This window comes from Anser anser (genome assembly GCF_964211835.1).
Source record: "Anser anser genome assembly, chromosome: 13".
NCBI classification, from domain to species: Eukaryota; Metazoa; Chordata; class Aves; order Anseriformes; family Anatidae; genus Anser; species Anser anser.
The window spans coordinates 7,855,365-7,881,942 of record NC_139734.1 but is presented as its reverse complement, the minus strand read 5'-3'; the positions used below and the strand labels follow the sequence as shown (position 1 = coordinate 7,881,942).

Here is a 26,578-nt window from a genome sequence, read left to right as displayed (position 1 = left end):
GCCTCATTCCTAGCACAAAAAACACGCAGTCAGGCTCACTGTTTGAGTAAGGCAGATCTATTTCAGCACCATAACATTTTATTAAACTACACTATCAAAATCACATTGATGGCAGGGAGAACATTGCTATCAGTGCATATTTTGTGTACTAAGACTGTAGTCGTAGCCTCCAGCACTTGCTGAGGAAAAGGACATTGAAACAGAATCCTTCATAGCCAAAGAGACGGTAGAAAACTCCTACAAAAATGAGGGCAGTTAGGGGCTAGTTGTAAGATCAAAGGGAACCACTTCAAGTCAAATCAGTCAGTGGGAGCTATTTTTTTTAAAAGTTTACTTGTAACTGGTGTTTGTTAACTTCCTCATATGAGATATGAAGATGCTGATAAACAGCAGTTTTCAAATAGCATCCCCTGTCCCTGCAACTGCCTGTTCACAAACCCACACAAATATTGTGTACTGCTCCTTCACTTGTGAACTGTGATGCACACACTTGAATACAACAGCTTGAAGTATGCTACAGTTATAAAAACCTGCTTCATTTCCTAGAACAAACAATAAAAATTAGCAGAAATACATTCTATACAGAAGTAAAAAAAAAAAAGTTGTTTCAGACAAATATTAGAATACACCAGGTTGCAGTTAAAAAGTCTTACTTCTAACACCTATACAGCTATTTCTAGTCTCCCCAGGCCACCGCCATGTAACACGCCACAGCAGTGGCTCAAAGCTGCTTTCTGGCACAAGCAGGGCAACCAGCAGCCTTTCTAAGCAAGCATCCTCAGGAGCAGTTCATAAGAAGCTTTTTTTGTAACAGGCCTTCCAAAGGGCTGCAAATAGAGGTTGATACGAAATAAGGCTCTTTTCAGTCTTCATGCGAAGACTTGTATTTCAGTAATGTTTTGAACGGTGGGAACGTGGTAAAGCAGTTGTGTGTTCCACCGCTCAGGACAGGCTCTTGACAGAGTAGTGGAAGGCGAGGATAGTTTGCGTTCAAGAGGAGAGGAACTATACACATCAGTCCCAATGTGATGGGTCTCTCACGTAGAGGATTGTTTTAAAATAATGTTCTCAAAGCCCAGCCAGCTGGGGTTCTGCTTCACAGAGGGGTTTGGCAGTGCATCGGCATTTTGGGTTGTGTCAGTAACACCCATCCTTCCAGGAGTCATCCACAGTGTTCTGAGTGGTCTTTGCTGATTGAAGAAATCTGGTTTGAGAGACAAAGAAGTCACTGACAGCTACAAAAAGCAAAGTTCCAAATAATCTGTTGGTGCACACAGGAATGAATGCATGTGTGAGGCTTCAGTTCACACTGGGCTTTTGCAGCATCTGTCATATGACAGTGTCAGCAGCAGCCTGCCATAGGTAAACTGCTGCAGTCACACAGGTACCCAGCCTGCCCAGCCCCTGCACCAGGAGGCCCACGCAACAGGTACAGCAGCAGCTATTTCAGGCAGCTTAAAGCAATTGAGTATGAATAAATACTTCAGCAGAGACCTACTTAACCTGCTGTGCTACATTATGAGCGCTGTTGTGGGTTTTCCCATACCTGAGTCTAGAACAGTTTTTTTTCTTGCAAGTATGACTGAATACATGAAATACAATCAAGTTGTATCTAGAGTACTGCTACAAGTCAAGCACTTAAAAAATTCCCTTTACTGTGCTTTTGTTGTCGTTTTTTTTAAGTAGTAGATACAAGTCAATTTAAGGCTATAAGCAGACGTTTAAAAATCAGAGTATAATATTCCTTAGCAGGCTGATATTCAATCAAGTTAATTTCCCATTAAAAGTTCACATTAAAATTGTGCTGCAAACAGCTGTAAAAAAATAGCTTTGGGCAATTTGGTAGGGGGCTTGCCACAGACAAGAATACAGCAGATGGCTGGGGATGATGGGATAAGAAAACATTGCTCAAATGGCATAAAGCAGTCCATGCATGTAGTTGTTAAAGCCATTTTAGAGGCTTTAAGGAGATTGGATATGTTCTAACTAAACAGCTGTTGCTTTAGACTATCTGCAAACTTCAGATATCCACTGTCTAAATATTTAAGTATCCAATCACAAAAGCCAAAGAGCTAGAAATAATTGTAAAACAAATCCAATTGCATCATACTGGATTAAAATACAACCTCAAAATCAGTTCACTTATGCAACAAGAAAAAAAGTTACGTTTTTTGGATACCATTGTTTGCTTTTTTTATGAAGTTATTTTAATGACATAGCACAAATCATCAAGGTTTGTCTTAAACATATTCCTATTTTCCAAACCCTTCTAAAAACTCATTAGGTTTTGGACAATGCCCACCTAGAGTTCTAGCTAAACACTAAAAAAAAATTATTTTACAAGCAGCAAAGTTAGAGCATCACAGTCAGTCATCTGGGAAGTTTATTATATTAAAAGAAAACAGAGTTTATTAGTCTTTTGAACGATTTTTTCTTCTTTCCCCAAACCAGATGTATGCACCAAATAAAAATGTTTCATAATGTTCATTTCTTATACAAATACATTTGAGCCTACGGCTCCATACTTTCCTGGACAACTAGCTTTGTTTAAAAAATATATAAATAAATAAAAAGAATTTATTTTTTAAACTGATGGAATACTGAGGCACAGAATATTGTATGACTTGGTCACAGGGCATTTAATCAAGAAGCTGATGAGTTCTATCTCACCTATCACTTCACACATACATTCACTGAACTTAATTTTAGTGGTATTTAAAGGAACTGCAACCCTTTATTTCCTGACTGGCAGCAAAGTACTTAAGCTCCACGAACATAACAGCTTTGTGCTACCCTTTCTTTAATGGCTTCCCAACCCTACATCTAAACATCTGTATTAGAGCGGAGTTTAATTCCCATATTCATGGTGATCCATAGGCAGACACTGTATTAAACAAAATCCAGCCAGGTGCCTCTCATGAGAGAGATTTAATGACCAGTTTGAGAATTCCAAAAACAATTTCCCTGTTTTAGCTATGATTTTCTGAAAATACCAGGACAGACATGCTAAACTATCATGTCCTACAGCTTCACCTGCTGAGACCGTGAGATCTGAGACTCAAGCTGTTTTCAGTAGTAGACATCAGTAGGTCTAACCCAAGTTTATATCCATGGCATGCTTTAGAAGAATTCCACGATGAACATCACTCTATTAAAAAAGTTTCTAATTTGTGAAATAAAGGCAGACATTCAGGTCCGTGAGTTTTAAGATCTTACCTCTTGGACGGTGGCGTCAGCTTGCTCTTGGGCACTGAAGATCCTCCAACAGACGTGCGTGCTTTAATGGGTGAATTTTTGGCCACAGTGACCATGTTGCTGCTTCTAGTAGCGGAACTGCTACTGGAAGAGCCTGTGCTAAGCGAAGAAGCCTGTGGCTTTCGAACTCCGCTAACAGGATTTGTGTAACTGCAGGCTTTTACCGGCTGCCTGGGTGTTAACAGAGAGTTTGTGCACGACCCGGCTTTCATTGGTTGTCGCACTGTTAAGGGAGACTGCCCAGCACTGGAGGAATACCTGAGCTTACTGGGAGCCAGACCTAGAAATGGAACGACAAAGAAAGAATAACCCAGTTGGCAACAGTATTATAAGAACACATCAGGACACAAGGCGTTTTAAAGGCCTTGGTTTTAGTCAGGGAGGTTTAAACAAAAAAAAAAAAAAAAGAAATGCACTACAGCAATGTGTGGAAGGCATTGCACTGACTTGCTGATGGTTGCTGAATTCTTGAAAGTCGACTGCTTGGCACCTGCAGGTCCGACTCCAAGCTCCGGCTGCTCCTTACAGACTCTAGAGATCGAAGGCTCGTTCTGGCTAGGTTGGGCATGCTGTGGCGCATCTCCTCTGAAATCAAGAGCAAATTCACTGTTTGCTGCTTCTGGTAGCAACCAAGAGGTAAAACTGTTTAGACTATTAAAAAAAAAATCTATGTACTTAAAAGTAGACAGGTATAGAACTAATTCCTGAATTAACCATTTCCAGTAAATAACAACACTTTCAAAATGAATGCTTCAAAATATATACTTTTTTTTTTTTAAATTAACTTGTACCAAGAGCTCATGACTAGCTTACCTTCGCTGTTCGCGTACTTCAGCCGGTCTTGCATTGGACTTTGCACAGATCTCCTTGGGGGGCGGATACGGGAAGTAGATGCCCTACTATAATCTGCACTGGAAGAAGGGGACTGGCATCTGGGTGAACTGAGCGGAGATGGTGAGTATCTGTGAGCACTACGGTATGACAGGGAACAGTCATAATCATCCTCATCCTCAAGGCTGTATGTATCGAACTCCTGGTCACTGTAGGTTCCTCTTCTCAGGGAGTGAAGGGAGGCGCTGGAACTGCGACGTGATACGGAAGCAGAGCTAGAGGCACAATCCTGACGGAGACCTGGAGGCGGAGGGCAACATAGCTCAAGGTCATCATATGTTAAAATAAAAATTCCTTACCCATAAGCAATACTTGTATCAGTAATTCATTTCACCCTTGAAGGAGACTCAAGCTAATATAACTGTCTTTACTGAAGGCTCTCTCAGCACACTGAATCCCTAAGCTAGAACAGGAGTCACCCATATCAGCATTGTTTAATTAGAGCAAATAGTTAATGTTCAAAATGACCTAAATTACTCCTTATATCACATACATGAGCAGCTGTGCTTGTGGACTATATATTGCCATGCAAGCTCTGTTAGGTGAGCTGTGTAAATGAGTCTAAATTACACTATGAATTTTTCAGTGTAGTTAATTATGCACCCACCAGCATTTCAATGTGAAACAAAGATTTGAACTTCTGCCTCCAAGTGATAAAAGACCTGCATTCATTGATATCCACGGTGCATCTACCTAGTTTACTTATAAGTCCTCACCCAATTTGTGCCTTTATTTAAGATTTCTTGCCTAATAAAATGCAAGCAACTTCTTACCAGTAACTGATTTAGCAAACTAGTTGATTGGGCTTTTGAAAAAACTGGTTAGTCAACATTCTGAAAAACTCTCTTCTCGCTGCATTCCCTCCATCGCAGGGATTAAAAAAATATGTGTAATTCTCTACTCACTTCCCTTCACAATACAAATATGAAAAGGGTACATAATTCTGGGGATGAAGCAATCTTTTCATAACTCACTAGAAAGTTTGTGATGTGACAGGATTTCTGACATACTTTTTTTTTTTCTTTTAAAGTGATCACAAAGCGTAAGAAAATACTTGAGTTTAAAAAGAAAAGGGCCGTTACTTGCTTTAGTCACTTTAACAGAACTTGCTGCACTCAAGCATAATGATGCAGTAACATGATCTTTTGCTCTTTTTGGTCTCATATTCAAATTACTGTTTCATAACATCTTTTATATTTATAAAGGTACAGTACTAAAAGGAGGTGTTCATCAAAAGAAAAACAGACCTTCATTTTCTGTTTCCGGTAAATCAAAATCAATGATTAATTTGCACAGACTACCAGATCCTACAATTTTGTTCCACCTTGATCTTCAGTCAGGACTTCTACAAATTGCACTGAAGTCAGCAGTAAGTTTTTACCAGTAACTTAATGGGAACTGGCTCACAGCCCTGAAATCCCCACACTCTGACGCAGACATGCTTTATGCTTGGTTAAATTTGCAGAGCTGTCTCTAAGCACTTTACCAGAGAAAAGCTAAAGTTGTAATTTCAGCTCTTTCACTGTTAATGCTCTTGAACTCTTGGTTTACTCAACACAGCCATAGAATACAACCTGCATCTTCTGTGAGAAACACAGCTTGTAAAATTCGGTTCTCTAGACAGCTTCTAATACGATTTCAGGCTGCAGTTAGGCAACCTTGTTCGGAAAAACAAAAATTTACAAGCAAAACTGTTCGCTGGGTTATTTTCTCAGCTGGATCAGTTCCCCAAACTGACACGCACTGCAGCTCCACAGCTGCTCATGTTGGCTGAAGCAAGGCAACAGCAACCAGTCAAGCAACTCGATGAGCAGCTGCTGTCTGAACTGCCACTGCTACGGAATGGTTTACTCATGAAACCTCACCTGTATTTGAGAGACGGTCTGGGTTAGAACATTTTGAAGACTAAAGGGTGCTTGCACATTTAACGAGGTTGGGGTTTTGGATAATACTTTCAAGACTATTCTCTGTTTTAAGAGGTATAATCTCGAGAATGTTACACAACTGCTAAGTTTAAGTGGCAGTTTGGGTCTGTAGACTTTTAAAGGAAGCCCTTGCAAAACACAAAGGTTACAAATGATCTATTAAATCCTTTTGTTGTTGGGGGAAGAGAACAGTTGAAATCCACCTACATTTCTCTACAATTCTAAAACTGTATCACACAGAAAATCACTGTCACATACTTTCTTCCTGAAGGCGTGCCATAACCTGGACATCAGTCAAGTCCTGCAGTTTGTATCCCATAGAGATGGAGTCATCAGATGTGCTCAGCTCACTGTCCACAGATGACTGAGAGCTCAGTGCAGAATGCATGCTCAAGTAACCTTTAGGAGAGAAGAGGAAGAATAGAAAAAACATTCAACATCCGCATACAAAGCAAGAACGAGCAGAAGAATATTTATTCCAGTAATAAAAATCAGTACAGTTATGAAGTTGAGGTATGGTTGCTAGAAATAATTAAGAAGTTAGCAGTGACTTGAGAATGCAATGCTCAGGGTTTTAACCCGCAGTTCTAAGGAGGCAGAGAGTCTGTGTGGGGAGAAAATTGCCACCTTCTGGACAGAAGGCAACAGAGATATATATATTTGTAAGTTCAAACTTGCCAATAAGAACAGTATTTATTATTTCTGCCTATTTTGAGGAAGGGGCAGCTATTGACTTAGATATTAAGCAGCAGAGCTACATGAAGCATCTGCTAACGTATTGATGAGCAGGAGGAATAGGAGTAAAAGGATCCAAATGGCTTTCACACTACAATACCTCAAAAATCATTCATGCCATTTGCTTACATAAAGTACAGTTTATACAGGATTACATCCTCCTCGTTTTAGAGGTTTATATGCTTCTTTCCTCCCATCAAAAAACAAATTCTCTTTCTTACAGGAAAGGATACAGCTTATACATACAGCAGGTCATGGAACCTTTACTATAGCAATAATAAAAACCAAACTGGAAGGATCTTTCTGCCAGAGAAGCCTTTCATAAATCAGGCATTAGAAAGAAGAACAACCAATTTTCCTTTAAAATAATAAATAATAATAAAAATAATCATAATTAGCAAGTGCAGACCTTCACCTGCTGTTACTTTTTCTGAGGTCAAGCAAGGCAGTGTCTTCCATGGTGTACAAGCACTACTACTTGCCACAGAAATAGGAAGACAAGAACAAGTCGTGTAACTCATGAGTTATACTGGTACTTGTTCTTCAGATGTAGGCAGCTTGCAAATAACCCCGTGTACACAAAAGTGTGGTATCACAACAGCTTTTGGGTTTCCTCCAATACTTTTCTCCCTGGCAACTTGCTGTTACTGCAGTAAGGGTAAGCATCACCAGCAGTTAGCCCGTCACCATCTGTAGATGGCAGGCAGATGCAGGCAATGTTACAAGAGTCTTGCTGCCATTCCATCCACATGAATTTCAGCTCGGGGTAGTATCTTTGAAAGACAGCACGAGAGCTGGTGAATGGTTATTACACTAGCCTTCCTCCATCTTCTCCCATATTAGAACATCCATACTGCTTTGTATATATAAAAAAGTATTACTAGAAAACCTTCTGGAAACACAGGAAGGGATTAATGAATCTCAAGCCTCTACACAGCAAATGTGCCTGTCCATGCTGCTTGTTACAAAATACCACAACACGCTCCTAGCATAACTAAGCCTCAAACCTTCCAACCTGTAGAGCTATTTTAAGAGACAGCACCCCATTACCTTTGAAGAAATTACAAGACAAGGTTGTCTAAATATATATAGTACTAAATGCAAAGAAAAAAAAAAAAAACACAGAAATACAACCAGATAGAAGATAAAGCTGTAGATATGCGAGAGCCTACAAACACTTGCCATCACTTGAAGCTAGAGTAGGATTAAGGAATACAAATCCTGCTCAGACAGAGATTCAAGCTCATCACTGACACAAGAAGCAACAAGTAGGCTGTTACAGCATCAGCAGATAAATCAAGAACAAAACGTCAGCCTCCCATAGCATCTGTATGATGTCATTCACCATCTTCACTTTAGCTCAGTTTTGCTATCTGTTTTCTAGCGAAAAAAAAAGGTATTGAAAGCAATGCAGCTACTTGACTAATTCTCAACAATACTACTCCAAGTGACACTTGAAATAAAACATTTTGTCTGTTCTCAGCAAAACGTCTACAAATCATTCCTGAACAACCCTTTCAAACAACAGTTAACTCCTCTTGTGCAAGAAAAAGCAGCAGATTCCCAATGTGATCTCTTCAAGATTTTCTTTTGCACCAGTTGTTAAGGGTAGTAATGGACAACACTGAAAACACACGTTTCAAATCCAGGTGTAAAACAAGTTTCCTACATGGATATTTCCACCGATGAACTTCAAGCTCCTCATCTGAAAAGGTGTAACATTTTTCCAGTTTCAAGATGCTTACATATTGCATAGTACTGTGACTGTGGTCTAAGGGACACGTGCGTGCATTACACAACCACACTCACCCTCCAAACCAAGACACTCCAGTATTAAGACTGAAATTAATTCCAGGGACTGCACCTCTAGGATGTAGTATAATGAATAAACTACAGGTGCTCTAGAAACATTTCACTGATTAAAAGAGGAAGGCTGAAGTGCTCTGACGCAAGCAACAGCTAATGACAGAATGCAAAGTACTACCTGACACTTCAAACCCGGGAAAAGGACAACCAACTTATCTTGTGTTAGTTGACAGACAAGATGATCTGCCAAATATCAACATACTCCCCTTTCTGGCTCTCCAGAAAAGGTTTAAAGACATTCTGAGGCCAAGAATAACAGACTTCTTTCTCACTGACTGAATGTGCGTCAGTCTAGTTCTCCTGTGACACCTGGGCTTCAGCGTCTCAAAGGAAATGGCAAGGATGTCATAATGTAAGCCTTACCCTACAGACATGCAGTCTGCTTGACTCACTGTATCAACTGTTATAAGCATGCAGAAGTAGTTGGAATTTAGACCTTGATATTATTTTGAAACTTTTTGCAGCAATAAAAGCACAGAAAACTGTTTCCATAGAAGAGAAGATGAGACTGGATGGGAAAGAAGAAATCAGGAACAATTTTTAGACCATAAGAAACGTTCATCAATTGCCTTTTTCAAGTTATTTGTTAGTTGACAAAACAACATTAGTAATAAAATGAGAAACTACAGAAGGTTAAGAAAAAGTTTCTCCTGTCACACTCTCGTAGTCCGCCAGAACAACTTCAGAGGGAAAGAAGGAGAGATACATGAATAATGAATTATTTTAAAATGCAGTACACACTCTGTATGCAAACTGCTCAGAAGAAACTCAGGTGAGTGTTTGTATCTTTGTAATGGTCTGAATTTGCTGGCCTTCTGTAAGTATATTTAGATGTTGATACTTGATTGTTATTTGTGGACAGGGAAAAAGAAGTTATTGAACAAAATATACATCAGGATTATATAATTTATTTTTTCTTTCCTGTTGTGACTATCACCTTCCAGTTTAATACAGGTTTTTTAAAAGCAAATTTCCTGCTTTAGTTGCGTGTATCTCCTTGCATTTCAAATTACAGGTCTATTTAGAAACAGTCAAGAAGGAAGGAAAAAAGCCAAAAAACATTTACATCCTATCATCAGAAAAATCTGTAGTGGCTCAACATTGCAAGATGAACTGATTATGGTTTTCATTTCAGAAGCTTGGCAATACGGATTTTGTAAGAGCTTTAAGTTACTGTTGAACATTTTTCCACTCGAACTGTTAGGAAAGCTCTGTTTTTCTGAGAAATAAAAATAGATCCAAATCAATCAAGTTGAAAATGAACTTTGAACTCTGTCAGCACTTACACAAGGTATGTGTTTTCAACAGCTGAAATTAAAGGGGTGGGGAAAGGGAAGAGCCACAGAACAGGTGCATAATAACCCTACGGGGAAATGACCTGTTCTATGCTCTCTCTTTATGTGGTACTCTTAACAACTTCAGATTTGCAAAAGTGGATGAAGAATTTTAGAAGTTGCACAGACGCTTCAATTTTAAACAACAGTAACTGTTTCTATATGAAAATGATGAGGTCATAAATCTAGATTTAAACCCTGATGCTAACCATCTTCATATTAAAAAACAAGAAAACCTATTACAAATAAAAAAAGAAGTTGATTTAGAGCATTTTTCCCTGAAGAATTCAACTCTCAAAAATAATCAGGTGTACATGCATCCTTTTGTTTACAAAATAGAGCCAAGCATTCGTTTCTATTTACAGCAGAAAACCAGCAGATCTCCTGCAGCTGTGAAAACATCCATATGCAAGGTGGTTGTTGTTGTTTTTAACAGGTTCTTTTAACGTCAACTTTCAAGCCAGAAACTGTTAAACATGCTTTATGTTTTTAAACATGCAAATTAGAATATAGCATTCTCCACAAATAAATAAATAAATAAAACAACCAAGGAGGACTCTTGATAATAAGCGAGGAGGCAAAGCATTTCTACTTGGAAACTGAGCATAAAGTGCATCAGGGATCAACAATGCTACTGAAAGAGCCTACATGGACTCTTAAGGCTGCAGCTTAAAAGCAGACGCAGACTTGAGGCCAAGGCATTTAGGAGAAGCTTCATTATTATAATTCATTAATATAGGCTTCTAACAGGAATTTTGTACAAGTTGCCCTAAGTTACGAAATCTTACTCCAAACACAATGAAGTCTGATGGAAAGCTTCTGCTATTTGTGTTTAGTTTTTCATTCAGACAGTTTACAGACATGTCCTGGACACCATGCGTTTTCTCTTAAAGCACAAGGCTTCTTTTTGACTATATTAATCAATATTTTCAAAAGAAACTTCACAAGCTCAATCCAAAAAAACAGAAACCAAGTAACTTTATATAGTTAATACCTACATATAACAACATTATTCAAGACAAAGGTGTTTCCCCCCCAACGGCTGTTTTCTATTTTAAATCTATTATAATTAGTACAGTTTAAAAGGTATTAAAAGTTATAAAAACAAAAACAACAAAAACTACAAGACATTTAGAATGCAAGGAGGTTTTCTCCCCACAATAGATGAAACCTGGACAAGAGAGCAAATTAAAAGGAGAAAACCCCATGGGTGAACTTACAGCTCTTGACAGCTTTTCCCTGTGTCCTTTAGTAATACTCCTTGCATTTTAAACACCACAGGGTTGCACTGCTCTACTGACATGCCATACCTGAGCTGCCACAGGTTAGTAGTGCTTTGTTAGTCGATTTGAGATGCCCGGGAGAGTTTAGTGCATTGCTAGAGGAGCATGTCTCTGTATTCAAATTATGTGCGCTTGGTGATGCCAGTGGACTGCAATACAGGTTTTTCCATCTACTGGCTAGAAGGAAAAATACAGAAAAGCCACAAAGGTTATCAAATTATTAAAAAAAAAAAAGAGCATAAGTTAAAGAAAGGCATTGGGTCAAACAAAATTAAACGTTGTAAAGGATGAACTTTGAATGAGACATCCTGATGGCGTCAGTTACAAGATACAGGAGGCAAAACAGCGCCTGTTCCCTTGGCTCACTCTCCCCTTTAACTTGTTTTTATCACTTCAAAAGAATTCCAAGAATAACTTCTGAAAGCATCTTTGAAGAAGTTGTATATTCCTGAAAGTTTCAATGCTGGTCTTCAAAGATGACTGTTTCCATAAATATCTGTCACTTTTACACTCTGTCTTCATTTTAAAGCGCTCCATTGAACTTTATGTTTAAACGTGTATCATTTTGAATTCTTAATGACAGAATTAAACCAGCATCAAAACTATAAAAGCTATGACTTTAAATTAAAAGGAGAGCAAATGACTATGAAAAACAGCTATTCTGAAATATTTATTCAACACAGACTTGCATGCAAGTTAGTGAAACGATCAAAAAGAAGCCAGGTAGCAAAACTCAGTGCATCCATGCTTACTGAATTTGGAAATAAGCAGCTACAACATTAACAAAATGACTCACTCTGTGATCTGCATATATTCAAGGGGCTGCTGAATTACCCACCCCTGAAATCCAGAGAAGAGCAGCTGAGGAAGTGAGTGAGAATTCACCAAATAAACACAGTTGTTGGTCGCCCACCTCCCCCCCAACACACACAAATATTAAGTATTGTAGTTAAAAAGAAGACTACAAATAAAAGCTTGATACATTTCAGTTAGAAAACAAAGAGTCAATCAAATCAATCTTCATTTAAATTGTTAAGCACAGATGGTTTATAGAAGTAAATGAAGTTTGTTCTCAAACTACATTCAGTTATCTTAAATCAGGAATTTCAAGGCTAAACTCAAAGTGAGCCTGGTTGTGAGCTGCGCCAAAACACAGTTAGGATATAAACTTGAGAAGCCAGCAGCCTCTGGCTTCCTATCACTGAGTTAGAACTACTGCTCAACCTGAAATCAAAACGATTGTGTTCACATAGAAGACAAAGCTGGCACCCACGCAGACAACTAATTCTCTACCAAACTGGGGGTTGTATTTTCAGCAGCTGACATCAAAATGTTAAAATGTTAATTAATAAAATGTTAATGGACTCCAAAGTGTTAATTCTTGCAGAAACTTCACTTTTTAGAACACACAGCTAACCGCTGCTTTGTGTTTAGGTGCTCGTGATTCAAACCAGACTGATGGGGCTGCAGCACGTCCCACTCTGCAATGCTTTTCAACGAAGAATTTTTAGAAGAAAACAATAAAACTAGATATCCCTCCAGCTGCGGGGAAAATCACAGCTGCCTGTAAAGAAAGCTATATGATATAGAAAGCTACACAACAGAAACAGATTATTTATTCACTTCAAATCCCTCAGTGTCTTGGCTATGAGCAATTCAGCTCAGGACTTGCACATTTTAAATACAAACCAGGAGAGCATTTGAAAAGACAAAGGTAGGATTATCCACCAGATGGTTTCCAGGTGAGGGACTATGGATATGTAGAAATAAAATAACCTCGGTTCTGTAATAAACTATGCATCCGTTCTCAGAGCTCTTACATCAGTGAATGATTAATACGGGATTGATCCTTCTGTGCTTTGAAAAAGGAAAATAAAAACATCTCCCTGCCCTGTTTTAGAGAATGATAAAACTGGAAGCAAGACTAGTTTCCCAACTCACACCGTTTCTGCAAGTTACAGGTCTTACCATTTAATTATTAGAAGCTCTTAGTGTCAGACAATTACTTTACTCAGGTAATAACAGTAACAATAAGATACAGTAAAAATAATCATCATTAGAAACAGTCAACATCACTAGAACTTTTTACTTGAAAAAAGACGTAGCAATGGATTTATATAACCACCCCCCCCCCCAAAAAAAACCCACACATTTTTCGTATATATTTTTACATTAAAGGTTTTTAAGTATTAACAAAAATCAGTTAAGAGTCTGAAAACACTGATATGAATTGTAGTGTTTTTAGGCTCTACACACATTAAAAGAACAGAAAACAAGGTGGTCAATTTGGCATTAAATTTGTAGTGTCTGTATTTGCATCTTAGAAAGATACATGGAGGCAAAACAGCAGGGTTCCTCGTTCAGTCTATTACTTGCAATCAGCACAGTTTTCTTAACGTTTACAGAACAATCTCTTACCCTGGTCAGCTGATGGTACTACTGTGGTAAACCAAAAGCAGGGAGGTTTTCATACAGTGACAAACACTGCTGTACAAATACGCAGTAAGAGCACAACATCTGAGGGTGCTGCCTCTGCAGATACTCTCCAGTACAGTAACTGCAAACTTCATGTCTCTTTATTACTCCTCGATAACATAAAGCATGCAAGCAGAAATAAAAAGACATGTGAAGAAGCAAAGCCTGTAGCTGACATACCTTGATCCAGCCTGTTTATCAGAGTTCGGCAGGCTGCTTCGGTCTCAGGGCTGGGGTTGTCCAACACCTGGCGGCACCATTTTAAAGGCGAGCCCGTTTTCTGGTCTGTGGCAGCTTTTCTCGGGGACACGTACAGCCTTTGTAAGGATTGCAAAGGGACAGCAGAAACGCCCATTAACTCACGCACGCAAGCACAGAAGTAGCATTTACTGAAGTATACCTAGCAGTAAGCTAAGGAAACGTTACCCAGCTTAAAAACAGGGAAAAAAATTGCAAACTGTGACTCAGAAACCAAATGTACTACCATGATAGTTAAATTCACTTAAAAGACAGCTTCACAGAGAAATACACAGCCTCTGCAAAGCAAGCTTCAGGCCTGACATGCCGCAATACTGCTGGAACTTTTAAGCTTGGAGTTGAGCACCGATTTCCATTTGGCACACTCGCCATCACCTATCGCCCCTTCCTCTCCCTCCATCCCTCCCCTCCAAAAAACATCCCAGGACAGAGATGGCAAGGGTGACAAGGTGATTCTAATCTGATCTTCATCTTCTTTTAGAAGTCTTTAAATGTTTGGTTGGTTTTTGGTCTGTTGAAAAACCCTACAGGTCTGGGTGTTAAAGCTGTATTACACAAATGTCTAACATTTGTCTCCTGTCTTGTAACAGCAGCTCTCAGGCAGTGCACGAGTAGTATAGAGACTAGCCACAGATTGACAGGATAAGCGATTTAATTAAACACTTTGGAAATCTTCAAACAATTAGGGAGTATTAACTGTACGTTACCTTTCCTTTTTTAAATTGTTGTGTTAATTAAGTTCTAACAACACCCACGTTTTTGACAGTTTTAATACACTTAGCATCATTTTGCAGGACTAGACTTATGTATAAACAGTTTAATCAGCTTAGAGCCTTGGGTTATTTACAACTGATTATGTGTAAAAAAATCTTAACTATTCCATAAGTAGACAATTTCTCTCAAGAAAGGTCAAAGGGTATAGTTTCTGCATATAGTAATACATACCTTGCTTCAATATTAGAGTTCCACTTAAGTTGTCTTGATCTGCGCATGCTAAAATATTTATTGTGCTATGAATGCACTGCTACAAAAAGGTATTTAATAGAACATTCTGGAGTCATCCAAAGCATTATACAAAAAGGATTCACAGGTAGGGAAGCGCGTTCTGAGATGACGAACTTTAGGACCTCCGTCTGGGCAACTGATGGAAGGCTCTGAGAGGTGATACCTCTGAGCTCAGTAAGAAGCAGAGAGCAGATTGCTGCTGCAAAAACTTTTCTGATCTTGTTAACAAGGTCGTAAGACTCTCAACCAAAGGCTCAAACTACTGAATTTGGACTGAAGCATACCAAAAGATGTAGGAATCTCCCAACTCTTCAAAATCTTTGAGCTACCGAATACCTTTCAAGAAGAGAGATGCTTTGAGACTAAATTTTTGGGGTTGAACATACGAGAAGCTGTTGGAGAAGGTTAGTTGTTCTTTGCAGACACAAAGTCTGCGGCTCCCAAGTCCATCTGTCTCAGCAGGGCCTGCTCAGTGCCCCTCTTCTAGCAGGAACATTGTATGCTGCGGCAGCGAGACACATCAAGTCCTGCTCTCGTTACTCCTCACACTGATATCTCATACTCAATTCAAAAAATATCCCTTCCCCCAACAAAACTAACATAAGTCATCTCATATTTTAGTAATTATCCCACTAATTTCTAAAAAAAAAAAAACCTCATGTTTGAGCTACATAAACATTCCGTTGAACTCTCAGTTTTCAGGTGTCCTACCCATGAAAGCGATGACTGGCCTAAAGAAAACAAAGAGCTGTGATATTTAAAATACCATACCAACATCAGAACGTCCATCTAAGCTACGGCCCTGTCCCCTATCCTGCACCCAGGTTCAGAGAATGTAACAACAGATCGACCCAGAAGCTGTCCTTGCACAGAAAGCTCTCCAGGACTCCCACACCTTTGCTATTTGGGGCTACCAGAGCGAGCATCTCCATACACAACAGCTCTCTACAGATTATTTTTTTTCTTACCACCTTTTGGATCCTTATCTCTCTTCTTTTAGCACCCCTGGCAGCCAACTGACACGCTGGGACACCTCTATTCGCTTGCTGCAAAGCTGTCACCTCCTGTTTACTCCTGATATTGCCCAGTTCTTGGGGAAGGGGATACCAGTGGAAGGCAACTATTCTCCATTGTCTCTTGACATGCCACTCACAACGTTACTGATCTTAATAATATTCTTGCCCCTGGCCAGACCCTCTTTTTGGGGAGCAGAGAGTCAGTCTACGTAGCCATGTCTCATGCAGAGGCTTTTTCATAGCAAGCTTTACATAAAACCACACACAAATAAAAAAATCCCAAAGCTAATTTGCTATGGGGAAAATAAGTGCTGAGAAAAGGGAAGGCAATATTCCCGAACATACAATATTATCTCTTATAAAAGACTCCAAAAGCAAGCCTTGCTGTTTCTGCACGGGCAAACGAGCATTACAGCCACTCAGCCTGAATAAAACAGAGAAAGCGAAGCGCTCGCTCTCCCTGGGTTTGTTTTACAGTACAGACCAAAAAAGCAGCAATAAAACCATAAAAAAAAAAAAAGAGGCCAACAGCCTCCTTAGGGCAGGTCACGCTGTTCTTTGCTTATTTTAGGTTTAGGGAGAAAATCTTGCTCTACTTCGGGAAGTACGTGTTCTACTCAGCTCCTTCTAATCACGTTTCTACCCAGGACCGCACCAGCAGAAAATTACGATGCTCGTTTGATTGCTGGAGCCGCTTCCCCGCGAGGCAGAGCAACCTGCTCCGCGGTCTGCCAGAGGGCTCATTTTTTCAGCTGACAAGTCTATCGGCAAGAGACGGCCTCACTTACGATTTAACTAAACACAATTAAGTAAGGACAACTCAATTTTTCAGAGCACTGCCAGGCAATTTCTAGAAAGATTAACGCCTTCGGAGGAATTCTGCCTTGATTTCATGAAGTCTGTGCTGCCATTTTCCTTTTTAGCAGCTTTGGGCAAGGGTTCCACGCTCCCCAAGCTAACTCGTCACAACGCACTCCCACGGCTTATTCTCCCACAACTCCGCACGCCATCAGCCGACAAACTAAACCCACCTGCCCCACAACCAGAAGCGAGGATCTTTCTGGACAATATTCAGACCTGAAGGTCTGTCCTTACTACTGCCTCCCCCACAGTGCCATTCTCCATCGCTCTGGTGGCACAACGGCCACAGCAAGCGAGGGAAGTTAAGACAGAGCCATGTTTGTAGCCCAACTTGAACAAGTTTTTGTCTGAAAGAGGTTTTTGTGACAAAGTAAGTTCACTGTGCTCTGTTTCCAAATATGCAGGGTTTTGTTTCTGGTAGTTTCACCCTGTGAACGTGTTTGATTTGTCAGGATAACTTAATCCAGTAATCACTGGAAAAAATGTACTCAGGCATGCCATTAAGCGTGCACAAGGCTGCCAGTTTATAAGTCAGCCAAAGGCTTTGGGGTTTAGCAAATACCTGCTTAGTGAATAAGCTTTACCTTGCGCTCTGTTCCAACAACTCAGCAGTTTTTGGTAGCAAGCATGTTCTGTTTAAAACAGCAGAAAGTTATGCTTTGAATATTTTGTCAAATCACAAATGAAAATTAACCAATTGTTTAAATAGTTCCAAGGCCTAATACAGAGTTCAGGAAGCAGACGCTTGGGCAGATACCTATTCTCAGTTTGATATATTGGAGATTTGCTGTGTCATTCATTAAATATGAATGAGATTTTCTACAGCTTCTGCGAGGAAAACCTTACACAATGCATCCTTAGTTTCTCCTTACTCTGTATGCATTTTGCTTTCCCTATCAAGTATTTTGTGAAATGCGCCTCCAGTAAGAGGCAAGCGGGTTTAGTTGGGCAGCGAGCATGTGAGCATGTATTCTTCCCTTAAGAATAATGGAAGAAAAAGTATTTCAAAAATAAATCTGCAGCATTCTTTGCAGTTTATTCCAGTGTACTAACAGCAAAACACCCTCTAGCAATTTTCGAGTGTTACCGGATACATGGGAGCCAGTAGCCACTATTGTTTGTTTTAGAAAATACCTCCTTAGAGAAAACAACCAAACAAAAAGAATCTAGACGATACTATGACAACTTTCTTAAATTGAACTCTTCACTAAAAAAAGCTTCTTTACAATTTAGTAACGCATCAGATCAATTGTAAGAGCAAAAGCCAGCAGTGACTGAAAATTTAAGGTCCTAATCTTGCAGAATATTTACACAAGTCAACCTGTATATCATGAGATGAGAAATGGGGCTGCAGGAAGTTCTATAATTAATACACTTGTAAGTTAAATTGAAAATAAAATGAACCCCGGTTGTTATGACACAAGCTTGGTTTATTACACGTCACCTACAGGCACTTAGCACCAGTACACGGGCACTGACACATGGAAACAGAAACCTGAGGTAGCTAAACGTGTTTAGAACAATTTAGATTTATAAGGTACACCTCCACGGTGCTAAGAAGGCAGCTAAATTCTTCTATAAAGCGAGCATTTCAAACACACAATGCACTCATTTGCCTTTCCTTTATGTATCAGCCTTCAGAGAGGGTGGATTTTCAGATTTATTACTGTGCTGCTGCAGTTCCCAGTCTCAAATCTAACACCGCTGTTGAACAGAAATATCAGTAATGGAGTGCTGTGGAAAGCAACGGCAGAAAAAAAAATTATATATATATATATATACATGGTCGATGAAATGACAGACAAAAGAAATAAGGAGAAAATCCCCATGGAAAACACTCCTCAAACACAAGCAGTAGAGCATTAGCTAAAAGAGCAGTTTGAGCTTTCATTCCCAAGAAACAGAAACCGGAGAAAGGAAAAAACCATTGCGCAGCAGATCCCAGAGGCAGCACCACCTTTTTATGTCTCTCTAGTGACTAATCCTGCTGAACAAACCGCCAAGAATCACGGCACTAAGTCGGAGGAGCTTCCAACACCGCATTAGCTTAATCTCCTGACACGGCCACCCGTCTGTAAGAGCGATGGGCACCCACGGGTCCCGTAGGGGAGTGGGGCAGCACCGCTCCTGCTTCAGCCCCCCAAGGCCCCACAGACGCCCCCCTGCCCACCCTTCATTTCAGAGGGAGCCCTCATCCAGCACCTCCAGCGCTTCAGGACAAACTCTGGCATTTCAGGCTTCCCCCATCAAAAGTAACCGAAATCAAAAGGCTGCATTTTGCACGCAAGCATCAGACAAGCTGGTAGGCTCTCCTTTCAGCTAACTCCGCTCGGGCACTGGCAGTTACCAGCACTGAAGGCTGCTGATGGCAACGCTACCTTCGAGCTGCACAGAAAGGTCTTGAAGGAGCTCCTCTGCCCAAGCATTGCGCACAGCGGGTCAGACGTTGCCCCAAACATCCGAACAGCTTCCTACAGCTAACACAGAGGGCTGCTAAAATGAGCTGGAACACCAGGAAATGGTTTTGGTAAGTCATCAATACATTATTGCCACAGAGCGAGCTGATACAGTATTAAAAATACCTCCAGCAGCTTTTCATAAGCTAACCTGTCTGAAAAACTAACACCGTGCAAGTTACTGTCGCTAATCATGCAGTTGTCGGCAAGGGGAGATCCCTGGAGAACTACTGCATGGCCTCTGAAACATACAAAGTGAGTCTGGAGGGAAGGCAGTTGGAGCTCTCCCCAGCTTAGAGGGGGAAGATGTCACGTTTCCAGGATGCTGTTTTGGTGTAACACCTGAGTTCTGTGCAGAACCCCTCGTCTGGTGGGACTTCTCCAGAAGCTTCATTCCCATCTCTGACGGCACAAGCTAACAGCAACGATACCCTGCAGCGTATTGAATTAAACGCCGTAAAACTTGAGCCAGAGCTAATGCTGAAAACATACGCTCCGAGGAAGCTCCTAAATAGCAATTTATTTGTAGGAACTGGTCATATGGTTGGCTCAAAGATTATTTCAAGGGGTTCCTCCCTGCTGCGTGGGGATCCTGGGTTCCAACAGGAGACAACACAGCACAAAGGTGACGGTGGCACAGCCTGCTTTCAGTGGGAAGACACGATTTGGGGATGGAGACCCTGCAAGATGTGGATGAAACAGCCAAATGGGGATTCACCTGAGTGGCCCAGGGATTCATTCTCTTCTTCACCCCACAAAATAAAAAATAACAGGATATAAGGCCAAGTAGATTTGTACATTCACGTAGACACCCATTTTACAGCTTTTCCAAAAAGGAACTCAACAATTTTCAATCAAGGAACTTAAAAAGATTTTGTTGAATTTGCATGATTGTTAGGTTTGAGTTAAAAAACAACAAAAAAAAGGCAGAAGAACACACTAGAAGTCTACCTGAAGTCCCGTGTTAACCTGCTGGTAGTTTAGCTTTAGCCCCGGGGATGTAGAACTTTTAGCTTAAAGATCATCTCAAACAACAGCAGTAGCACTACTGGGAAGACGTGTCCAAGGGCCTCTTCTTTCCTTCCACCAAGAGGAAAAGGGAAGCTGGTCAAGGCAATGCGTGGATGGAGGAGTTGGTACTCATCCCAGTAACAGAAAAACAGGCGTTAGGGGGGACGGAGATAAAAATTGTCTAATCTAGTAACAAGGAGAAAGAGCACAAAGCCCAACTTCTTCAATACTTGACCGTTTTTCTCTCTCTCTTTCATGCACCACCACACCAACAGGAACACTTTGTGTTTCAGAGGTGGGTGGAATTTGAATCATTTCATCGTAATTCCAAATCCTCTCGCTCAAGTCTTACCAGGAAAGATAACTGACAATTTGCAAAGCACCACACCAGCAGCAGCGGTCTGCATAACGAAATGCTGAATACAAATCACCGCATGAAGATCAAAATAAACTCACAGAAAACTGTAACTTTATTCTTCCACTTGGGGAGTTCGCAGGAATGACAAACGAGGCAGGATGACTGCACGTGTATCCCGTCGGCTCCCTTCTGCCTTTCCACAACCAGCTCAGGAGCTGACGTGCACAGAAGCGTGCCACGAAGGACCGAGCTGGAATCTAATACGGGGCAGAGACCGCTGAAGCCTACGCCAAGCATTGTGCTGAGCTGGACAGCACGGAAAGCCGACTTGCCCTCAACTGGGCCTCGAGGATATTTACAATGTTGAACAGCTACTTGAGAAAGCGACCTAAGGATGCAAGTCAAGGGACAGACACCAAAGAAGCGCAGAGTACCGTTACCGCCTGTGACGCCGTACCTCATGTTTCACAGAAGCTCATTCGTCGCACCCTTGTTTTTAAAAACAGCACACAAGACACTACGTCCTGCTGACACCGAGGGAAGCTGCGCTGTTAGCCCAGAAACGCCTGCAGTCTGAACCAAGGAACAGTGGTTCAGCTGCAGTTTTCAGTGGTGCAGGAACCGAGACTCTACCTGTGCTTGCAAAGACCTGTGGCAATTCCTCTGACCCACTCCGTCGTGCTTCCCCATTGGCACTCCGAGTGCAAGAGGCTTTGCTGTTAGCACAGGTGGCAAAAATCCACACAGCAGATTTTGCTGGAGGTTTCAAACCCTGTAAATCACGAGGGCACCAGCACAAGGCCACCCTCCAGTTTGGGCGCATTCTTAAAGCTGGATAAGTGACACGAGCATGTAAGAACTACAGCCTCTCGCTTTAAATGCTGTTTTTTCCCCATTCCATATTTGAAACTGGTTCATAACTTTAGAAAACTGCAACATAAGCTCTCGGTATTCTTTATGGTATGGAGCATCATCCCACCTACCAGAAGATATTAAAGGAGGAGGTCGGCACACCGAGAGGTCGGGGCCGGTAGCAGCCTGTCAGCTCTGCACCGAGAGGGGAACACGAGCCGCAGGGCGCTTCTCAGAGACCACCAAAAATCATAAATGTCAAAGATGTGCTTACAAGATTATCTTCAATATTAGCTACTGCTTTTTTCCCCATACATATGGTATTAAAAAAGACTGCAACTATGACAATATAGTAAGCTGTTCGCTTTGACTAATGCGCTGCTTGACATATTTAGTTATTACTTCTGTCCAGGCAGCACAAAATCCCCCCAGTCAGCAAAGCCACCTTATTAAAGTTGATCTTAAATCCGTATAGCATTAGAAGCTTTTCTTTCTTCTTCTTCTTTTTTTTTTTTTTAAAAAAAAAAAAGAGCACCCACGTAAGCACTGTTATCTGGCTATTGCTGATAGGAACCCGAGAATATCAGCACAGACAGCATATGAGATGTTCTTGCAAAGTGAATTTCAGATACTTGGCACTAAGCACAGGCATGCACTATTAATTCTACATCCATTATTAGTTCCTCACTTTCAGTACTTGGTAAAGAAGAACGACGTTATTAGCCACCAACTCAAGGGGAGATTAATAAACTCAGCCTCTGAGTGCAGAATCTCTCTTGGCTTCATTTCACAGTATTCATTGCCCGTATAAATCTCCAGCTGTGTCTGGTTTCTTTATCAAGACAACCTAGTTTGAAGAACGTCTCATGTTGTAGGCTATAAGTATATATGAAAGACTGGAAATAAGGAAAATTACCAGCTTGTTAAATACACCAGCTTGTCAAATACATCCCCTTCCCTCCCCCCCCGCCTTTTTTTTTTTAATAAATCTGATCAAAATGCTTTGTAGGTGTGCTAGATTTTCAGTGATCAAGTTAAAACCAGTATTTGGGTGTCCAAATGAGGCTTGCATCGTGACTGTCAGTAGCAGTTACAAACAAATGAGGAGTCACATGTACCAGCTGCAGCCAGGAAAGGTGTGCAGGAGAACTTTCTGACTGCCCCGGGAAAATAAAATAAAATTAAAACAAAAACAGCACACGATAAATCAATTTTGAAGAGCACTTCTAACTTTATGAATTTTTTTCCAAAACTAACTAATGCTGAAAAGCAGTCTTCCCACATTTTGCCATCAGAAAAATGTTTTCCCTGTTTTTTAAATAATAATAATAATAAAAAAAGATTTGAGCTGACATCATTAAGCTACTGAGCTCCATGCCATTTACAAACAAGTTTACCCTCACTTGCAACAGCTAATGAATTTTTCGATTTTACGGCTTGTTTTGTGTTTAGTAGCCATTCTGGAATGCTATCTTCACTGCCAGATTAATCTCCAGCTAAATAAGTTTGGAACACAATTTGTAGATCCCTGAGGCTATCCTACAAAGTCTTAATTTTAAGAACTCTGGATAAAATCTCCAGTCCCAGTTATTGCATGAGCTGGAATTAGCCTCAAACTTTAACTAGTTTTGGAAGGGCAAGGGAAATTAATCTGCTGATTTATACAGCCAGCTGTAAATGAGGCTGTTGGTGGAGTCCTACAAAGTAAGGTCAGTTAAGGATGACATCATTGATCTGTTTCAGATCATGTCGCTAAACAAAAGAAACCGGTTAACTGCAAAGAAACCATACTCAGGAAATGGAAACGGATTCTTTGGCGATATTAGTGAAAGCCACAAATTCCAGATGCTCTAGGATCTCAGTTTGTGTTTTGCTAAATACTTATTTTAAATACAACATTTGATGCTTATGTACAAAGATTAAAAATCCATTCTTCTGCATGTGTTAATGAACTAACAAGGAAAGGAGGATTTCTACGTGTGCTCCAGCAGCTTCAGCAAGTAAAGAGAAGGACGAGCTTTACAGTTAAACTGCTTCAGGAACATAAAAAAGTTCTGGCACAGTGTTCTTAAAAATAACAACAATCAATAACGTCAGGCACTTTCTTGCTGCTAAAAATCAAAGCATTTGATATCTTTAAAGAATATCACATGTTTAGACACAGAAACTTGGAACTGCAGCAGCGCGAGTTCTACATATTAGCAAAGTTTCAAAATACATACCAGCTATCTTCCTCCTCATTGCAGTTCTCAAGTTCTAACACTTTCACTTCATCCAGAGCTGTGTTATTCAAAAGACTTTCTACATCTCCGCAGTTTTCGTTTGGATTTTGTTCATGTATTTTAACTGAGGAATCAATACCGGCAACGACCAAGTTTCCCATAAGCTCTGTGCTGTTACTCCCATCCATACGTGACGAACGCCTAACGTTATCATCAGTCTTCATTTCCGCCTTGTACGTGTTGGAAGACAATCCCTCAGTGGCACTGTTACAACTATACTGCATTTGGGCATCTTTGTCTTTTTTTAAGCAATTGTTCTCTCCCTCCTCCTTCCTGATTTTGCTTAGCTTGTTGTGCAGATCTGCCATTATTTGCAACTCCTGCTTCTCAGTTATAGCATTGATGCTATTATTTATTTCCAACCCATTGAGACCAGAGTCATGGTTATCCACGCTGGTGTGGATCTCGCTTGGCGTGGTCCCGAGCAGACTCCTGCGGCTCCTCGTTCTTAGGTGCTGATTCTGGATCTCCAGCCTCCGCACCAGCTCCTGCAGCTTCCGCACCTCCTCCAGCTCCGGGCCAACCTCCTCAGATGCCGGCTCCGTGTCGGGGCCCATGGCAGAATTCTCCGTCGGGTCTCGCCCTAAGCCAGGCTCCAGAGTATGATCCTGCTGTATGAGCGGGGCGCTCCCAGGAACTACCATCATCCAAAACGCGCGGCTTCACTGCAAGACACGACAAACGTACAGGAGCTCTGTAAAGACACACGATATTCTAAACAAAAGACTTAGACCACCAAAAACGCTGACTTCCATAAACATAACCTAATGGTACTGGGGTACGAGGTGACTGAATTCAATCAAAATCTAGTGAAAAAGAACAAACGCATCAGTATGAAGACTTTCAGCACAAACAAACTACTCTTTTAAACACCTGGGTATGCAACATTTATGCTACAAATCAGGCCATATAAAAGGAGCCTAATTTAATCATGCACAATAGTTTAGTTCCCATCTGGTAACAACCAAAACACATGAGAAAAAACACTGATGGAGCAAAGTCAGGAAACATAATTAACAAGGTACTGACGTCAGACAATGACAGCATTAAGAAAATGGTAAAAACATCCTTTGTTTGCTACCAGGTTTATCCTGCAAAACACACATGCACAAAAACACTTGAAAACGTTTCTGTATCAACTTATTTCAAGGTCTGACTACGTATCAATGACTACAGATAGGAACTTCAGTTACTCTGGTACATGAAAATAAGCATAACTAGTGTCTTTACTGGTGTATCTTCCTGTTGTCATCAAGGACACAGAAGAAAGATGTGAACACAGCAAAAAAATAAAATAAAATAAAATAAAATAAGGCAAAGAAAATAGAGATAAACAAATCCCCTCGCAGATGACATATGCCAGTAAGCGTTACAGAAGGAAGCCATCTCTTTGCCTTCCTCACCCGAAGCGCTACAATTCATCGGGTGGCTGCGGGGGCCAAGGAGTGTGCAGGGCTCAGGCAGCTTCACACCGCAGCCGTGTCCCAGCCTCCGGGAAGCCATAAAGCGATCCGTTTAACAGTAACGGGCTGCTTCAAAGCGCTGCATTTAGCGGTAACGGGCTGCTTCGGGTGCACGCTCGCAGCACGCACCCCACAGCCACGCCAACGCTGGTCCTCCCCTGCGCTAGCGATTTACCTCAGCGTTCAGTTTCGACGTGTTTATTTCCGAACTGAGTCTTCATTGAAAAGCCCCCGAGAGGAGATTAATGCTACGTGGAGCAGGTAAACCAGGCACCCCTAAAAAAAAATATAAAATTAAATCCTATTTTGCAGATGGATGGCAAACGGAGGAGTGGCCGCAGGGCACGGCTCAAGGGCTCTGCTGCAGGTGCTGCGGCTGCCTCTACCCCGGGATTTGGGCGGCTGGAGCCTGCCTGTTCTTTCTTCCCCCTTCCTCCGCCGCCTGAACGCGGTTTGTGCCGGTGCCGGTGCCCCCGGCCGGCGGCAGGGCGCTCACCACACGTTACACCGAGCGCACAAAGCGCACCGGGATAAAACCCCGACCGGCTCCTGCTTGGGTACCCGCAGCGGAGCAGCCCCGGGGAGCACCCCGCTGGCCCTTTTCTCTCCGTTTATGACAGAAATCCTGCCGGTTCTTTATTTCCTACGTGCCACATGAAGGTGTAGGGCGGCGGCGTGGCTCCTTAGCCACTACCCAGCAGCACCGGCCGCGGGGCTGAGCGCACAGCACAGACCGCACGCCGCCGGCAGGCACCCAGCGGTCCCTCACCCATCCCCGCACGAAACCCCCCGGCCCTAAGGGGCTCCCCGAGCGGCTGGGGGGCGCTCCCCGGGGCACCCGGGCAGGGGGAGCCCGGCCCCGTGAGGGCGGCGGGGCGCGGCCGGGCCGGGCCCTCAGCCCCAAACACCCCCCCCCATTTTCCCGCCCTTTTACCTCAGGCGGTGCCCGCGGGGAGGCTCCGCTCCGCCTCGGTGAGGTCCGGTCCGGTCCGCCCCGACCCGCTCCGCTCCGCTCCGGCTCGATCCGGTCCGGTCCCGCCGCCTTTCCGCGGCGACCGTTGGTCGGAGCCCCGCGGGCCGGGCGGGGAGGGGAGGGGAGGGGAGGGGAGGGGAGGGGGCCGCGCGCGCATTCGGGCCGCGGCCACGCCCCCTTCCCTCGCGCCGTGCGCGCGCCCGCCGCCTTCCCGCGCTCTGCGCGTGCGTGGGGCTGGGGGGGGCGCGCGCGGCCCCGCTCCCCTCACGGGGCTGTGAG

General features: G+C 42.0%; 1 protein-coding gene and 1 long non-coding RNA gene across 5 annotated transcripts; one reads left to right on the top strand and one right to left on the bottom strand.

The window, feature by feature from the left end:
- Window positions 1-35: 35 nt before the first annotated feature.
- On the bottom strand, window positions 36-26,445 carry LOC310880789 (SLAIN motif-containing protein-like). Of its 4 annotated transcripts, none has more exons than XM_083797123.1 (10): window positions 26,261-26,444; window positions 25,502-25,602; window positions 23,804-24,528; window positions 13,945-14,081; window positions 11,317-11,466; window positions 6,330-6,470; window positions 4,069-4,386; window positions 3,703-3,840; window positions 3,217-3,535; window positions 36-1,204 (listed from the first exon to the last, which is right to left on the bottom strand). In XM_083797123.1, the coding sequence occupies exons 3-10, from the start codon at window positions 24,508-24,510 to the stop codon at window positions 1,138-1,140; spliced, it is 1,977 nt and encodes a 658-aa protein (XP_083653249.1). In that variant the 5' UTR covers window positions 24,511-24,528; window positions 25,502-25,602; window positions 26,261-26,444; the 3' UTR covers window positions 36-1,137. The 4 variants fall into 4 exon arrangements, with proteins under 4 accessions (XP_083653249.1, XP_083653251.1, XP_083653250.1 ...); XM_083797125.1 differs by lacking the exon at window positions 26,261-26,444 and adding an exon at window positions 25,978-25,997; XM_083797124.1 differs by lacking the exon at window positions 26,261-26,444 and adding an exon at window positions 25,713-25,967.
- On the top strand, window positions 6,477-16,522 carry LOC310880797. Its single transcript, XR_014571926.1, has 2 exons — window positions 6,477-9,444; window positions 15,723-16,522. It is a non-coding gene; the product is annotated as an uncharacterized lncRNA (long non-coding RNA).
- Window positions 26,446-26,578: the final 133 nt, after the last annotated feature.

Excerpts from the sequence above, each read along its gene's own strand:
- LOC310880789 (XM_083797123.1), bottom strand. The coding sequence starts at position 24,510 with ATGATGGTAGTTCCTGGGAGCGCCCCGCTCATACAGCAGGATCATACT. Across the intron at positions 14,082-23,803 it reads AATGAGGAGGAAGATAGCTG|GCTGTACGTGTCCCCGAGAA; the intron begins GTATGTATTTTG and ends ATCCTTACAAAG. Across the intron at positions 3,536-3,702 it reads AATTCAGCAACCATCAGCAA|GTCTGGCTCCCAGTAAGCTC; the intron begins GTCAGTGCAATG and ends TTCCATTTCTAG.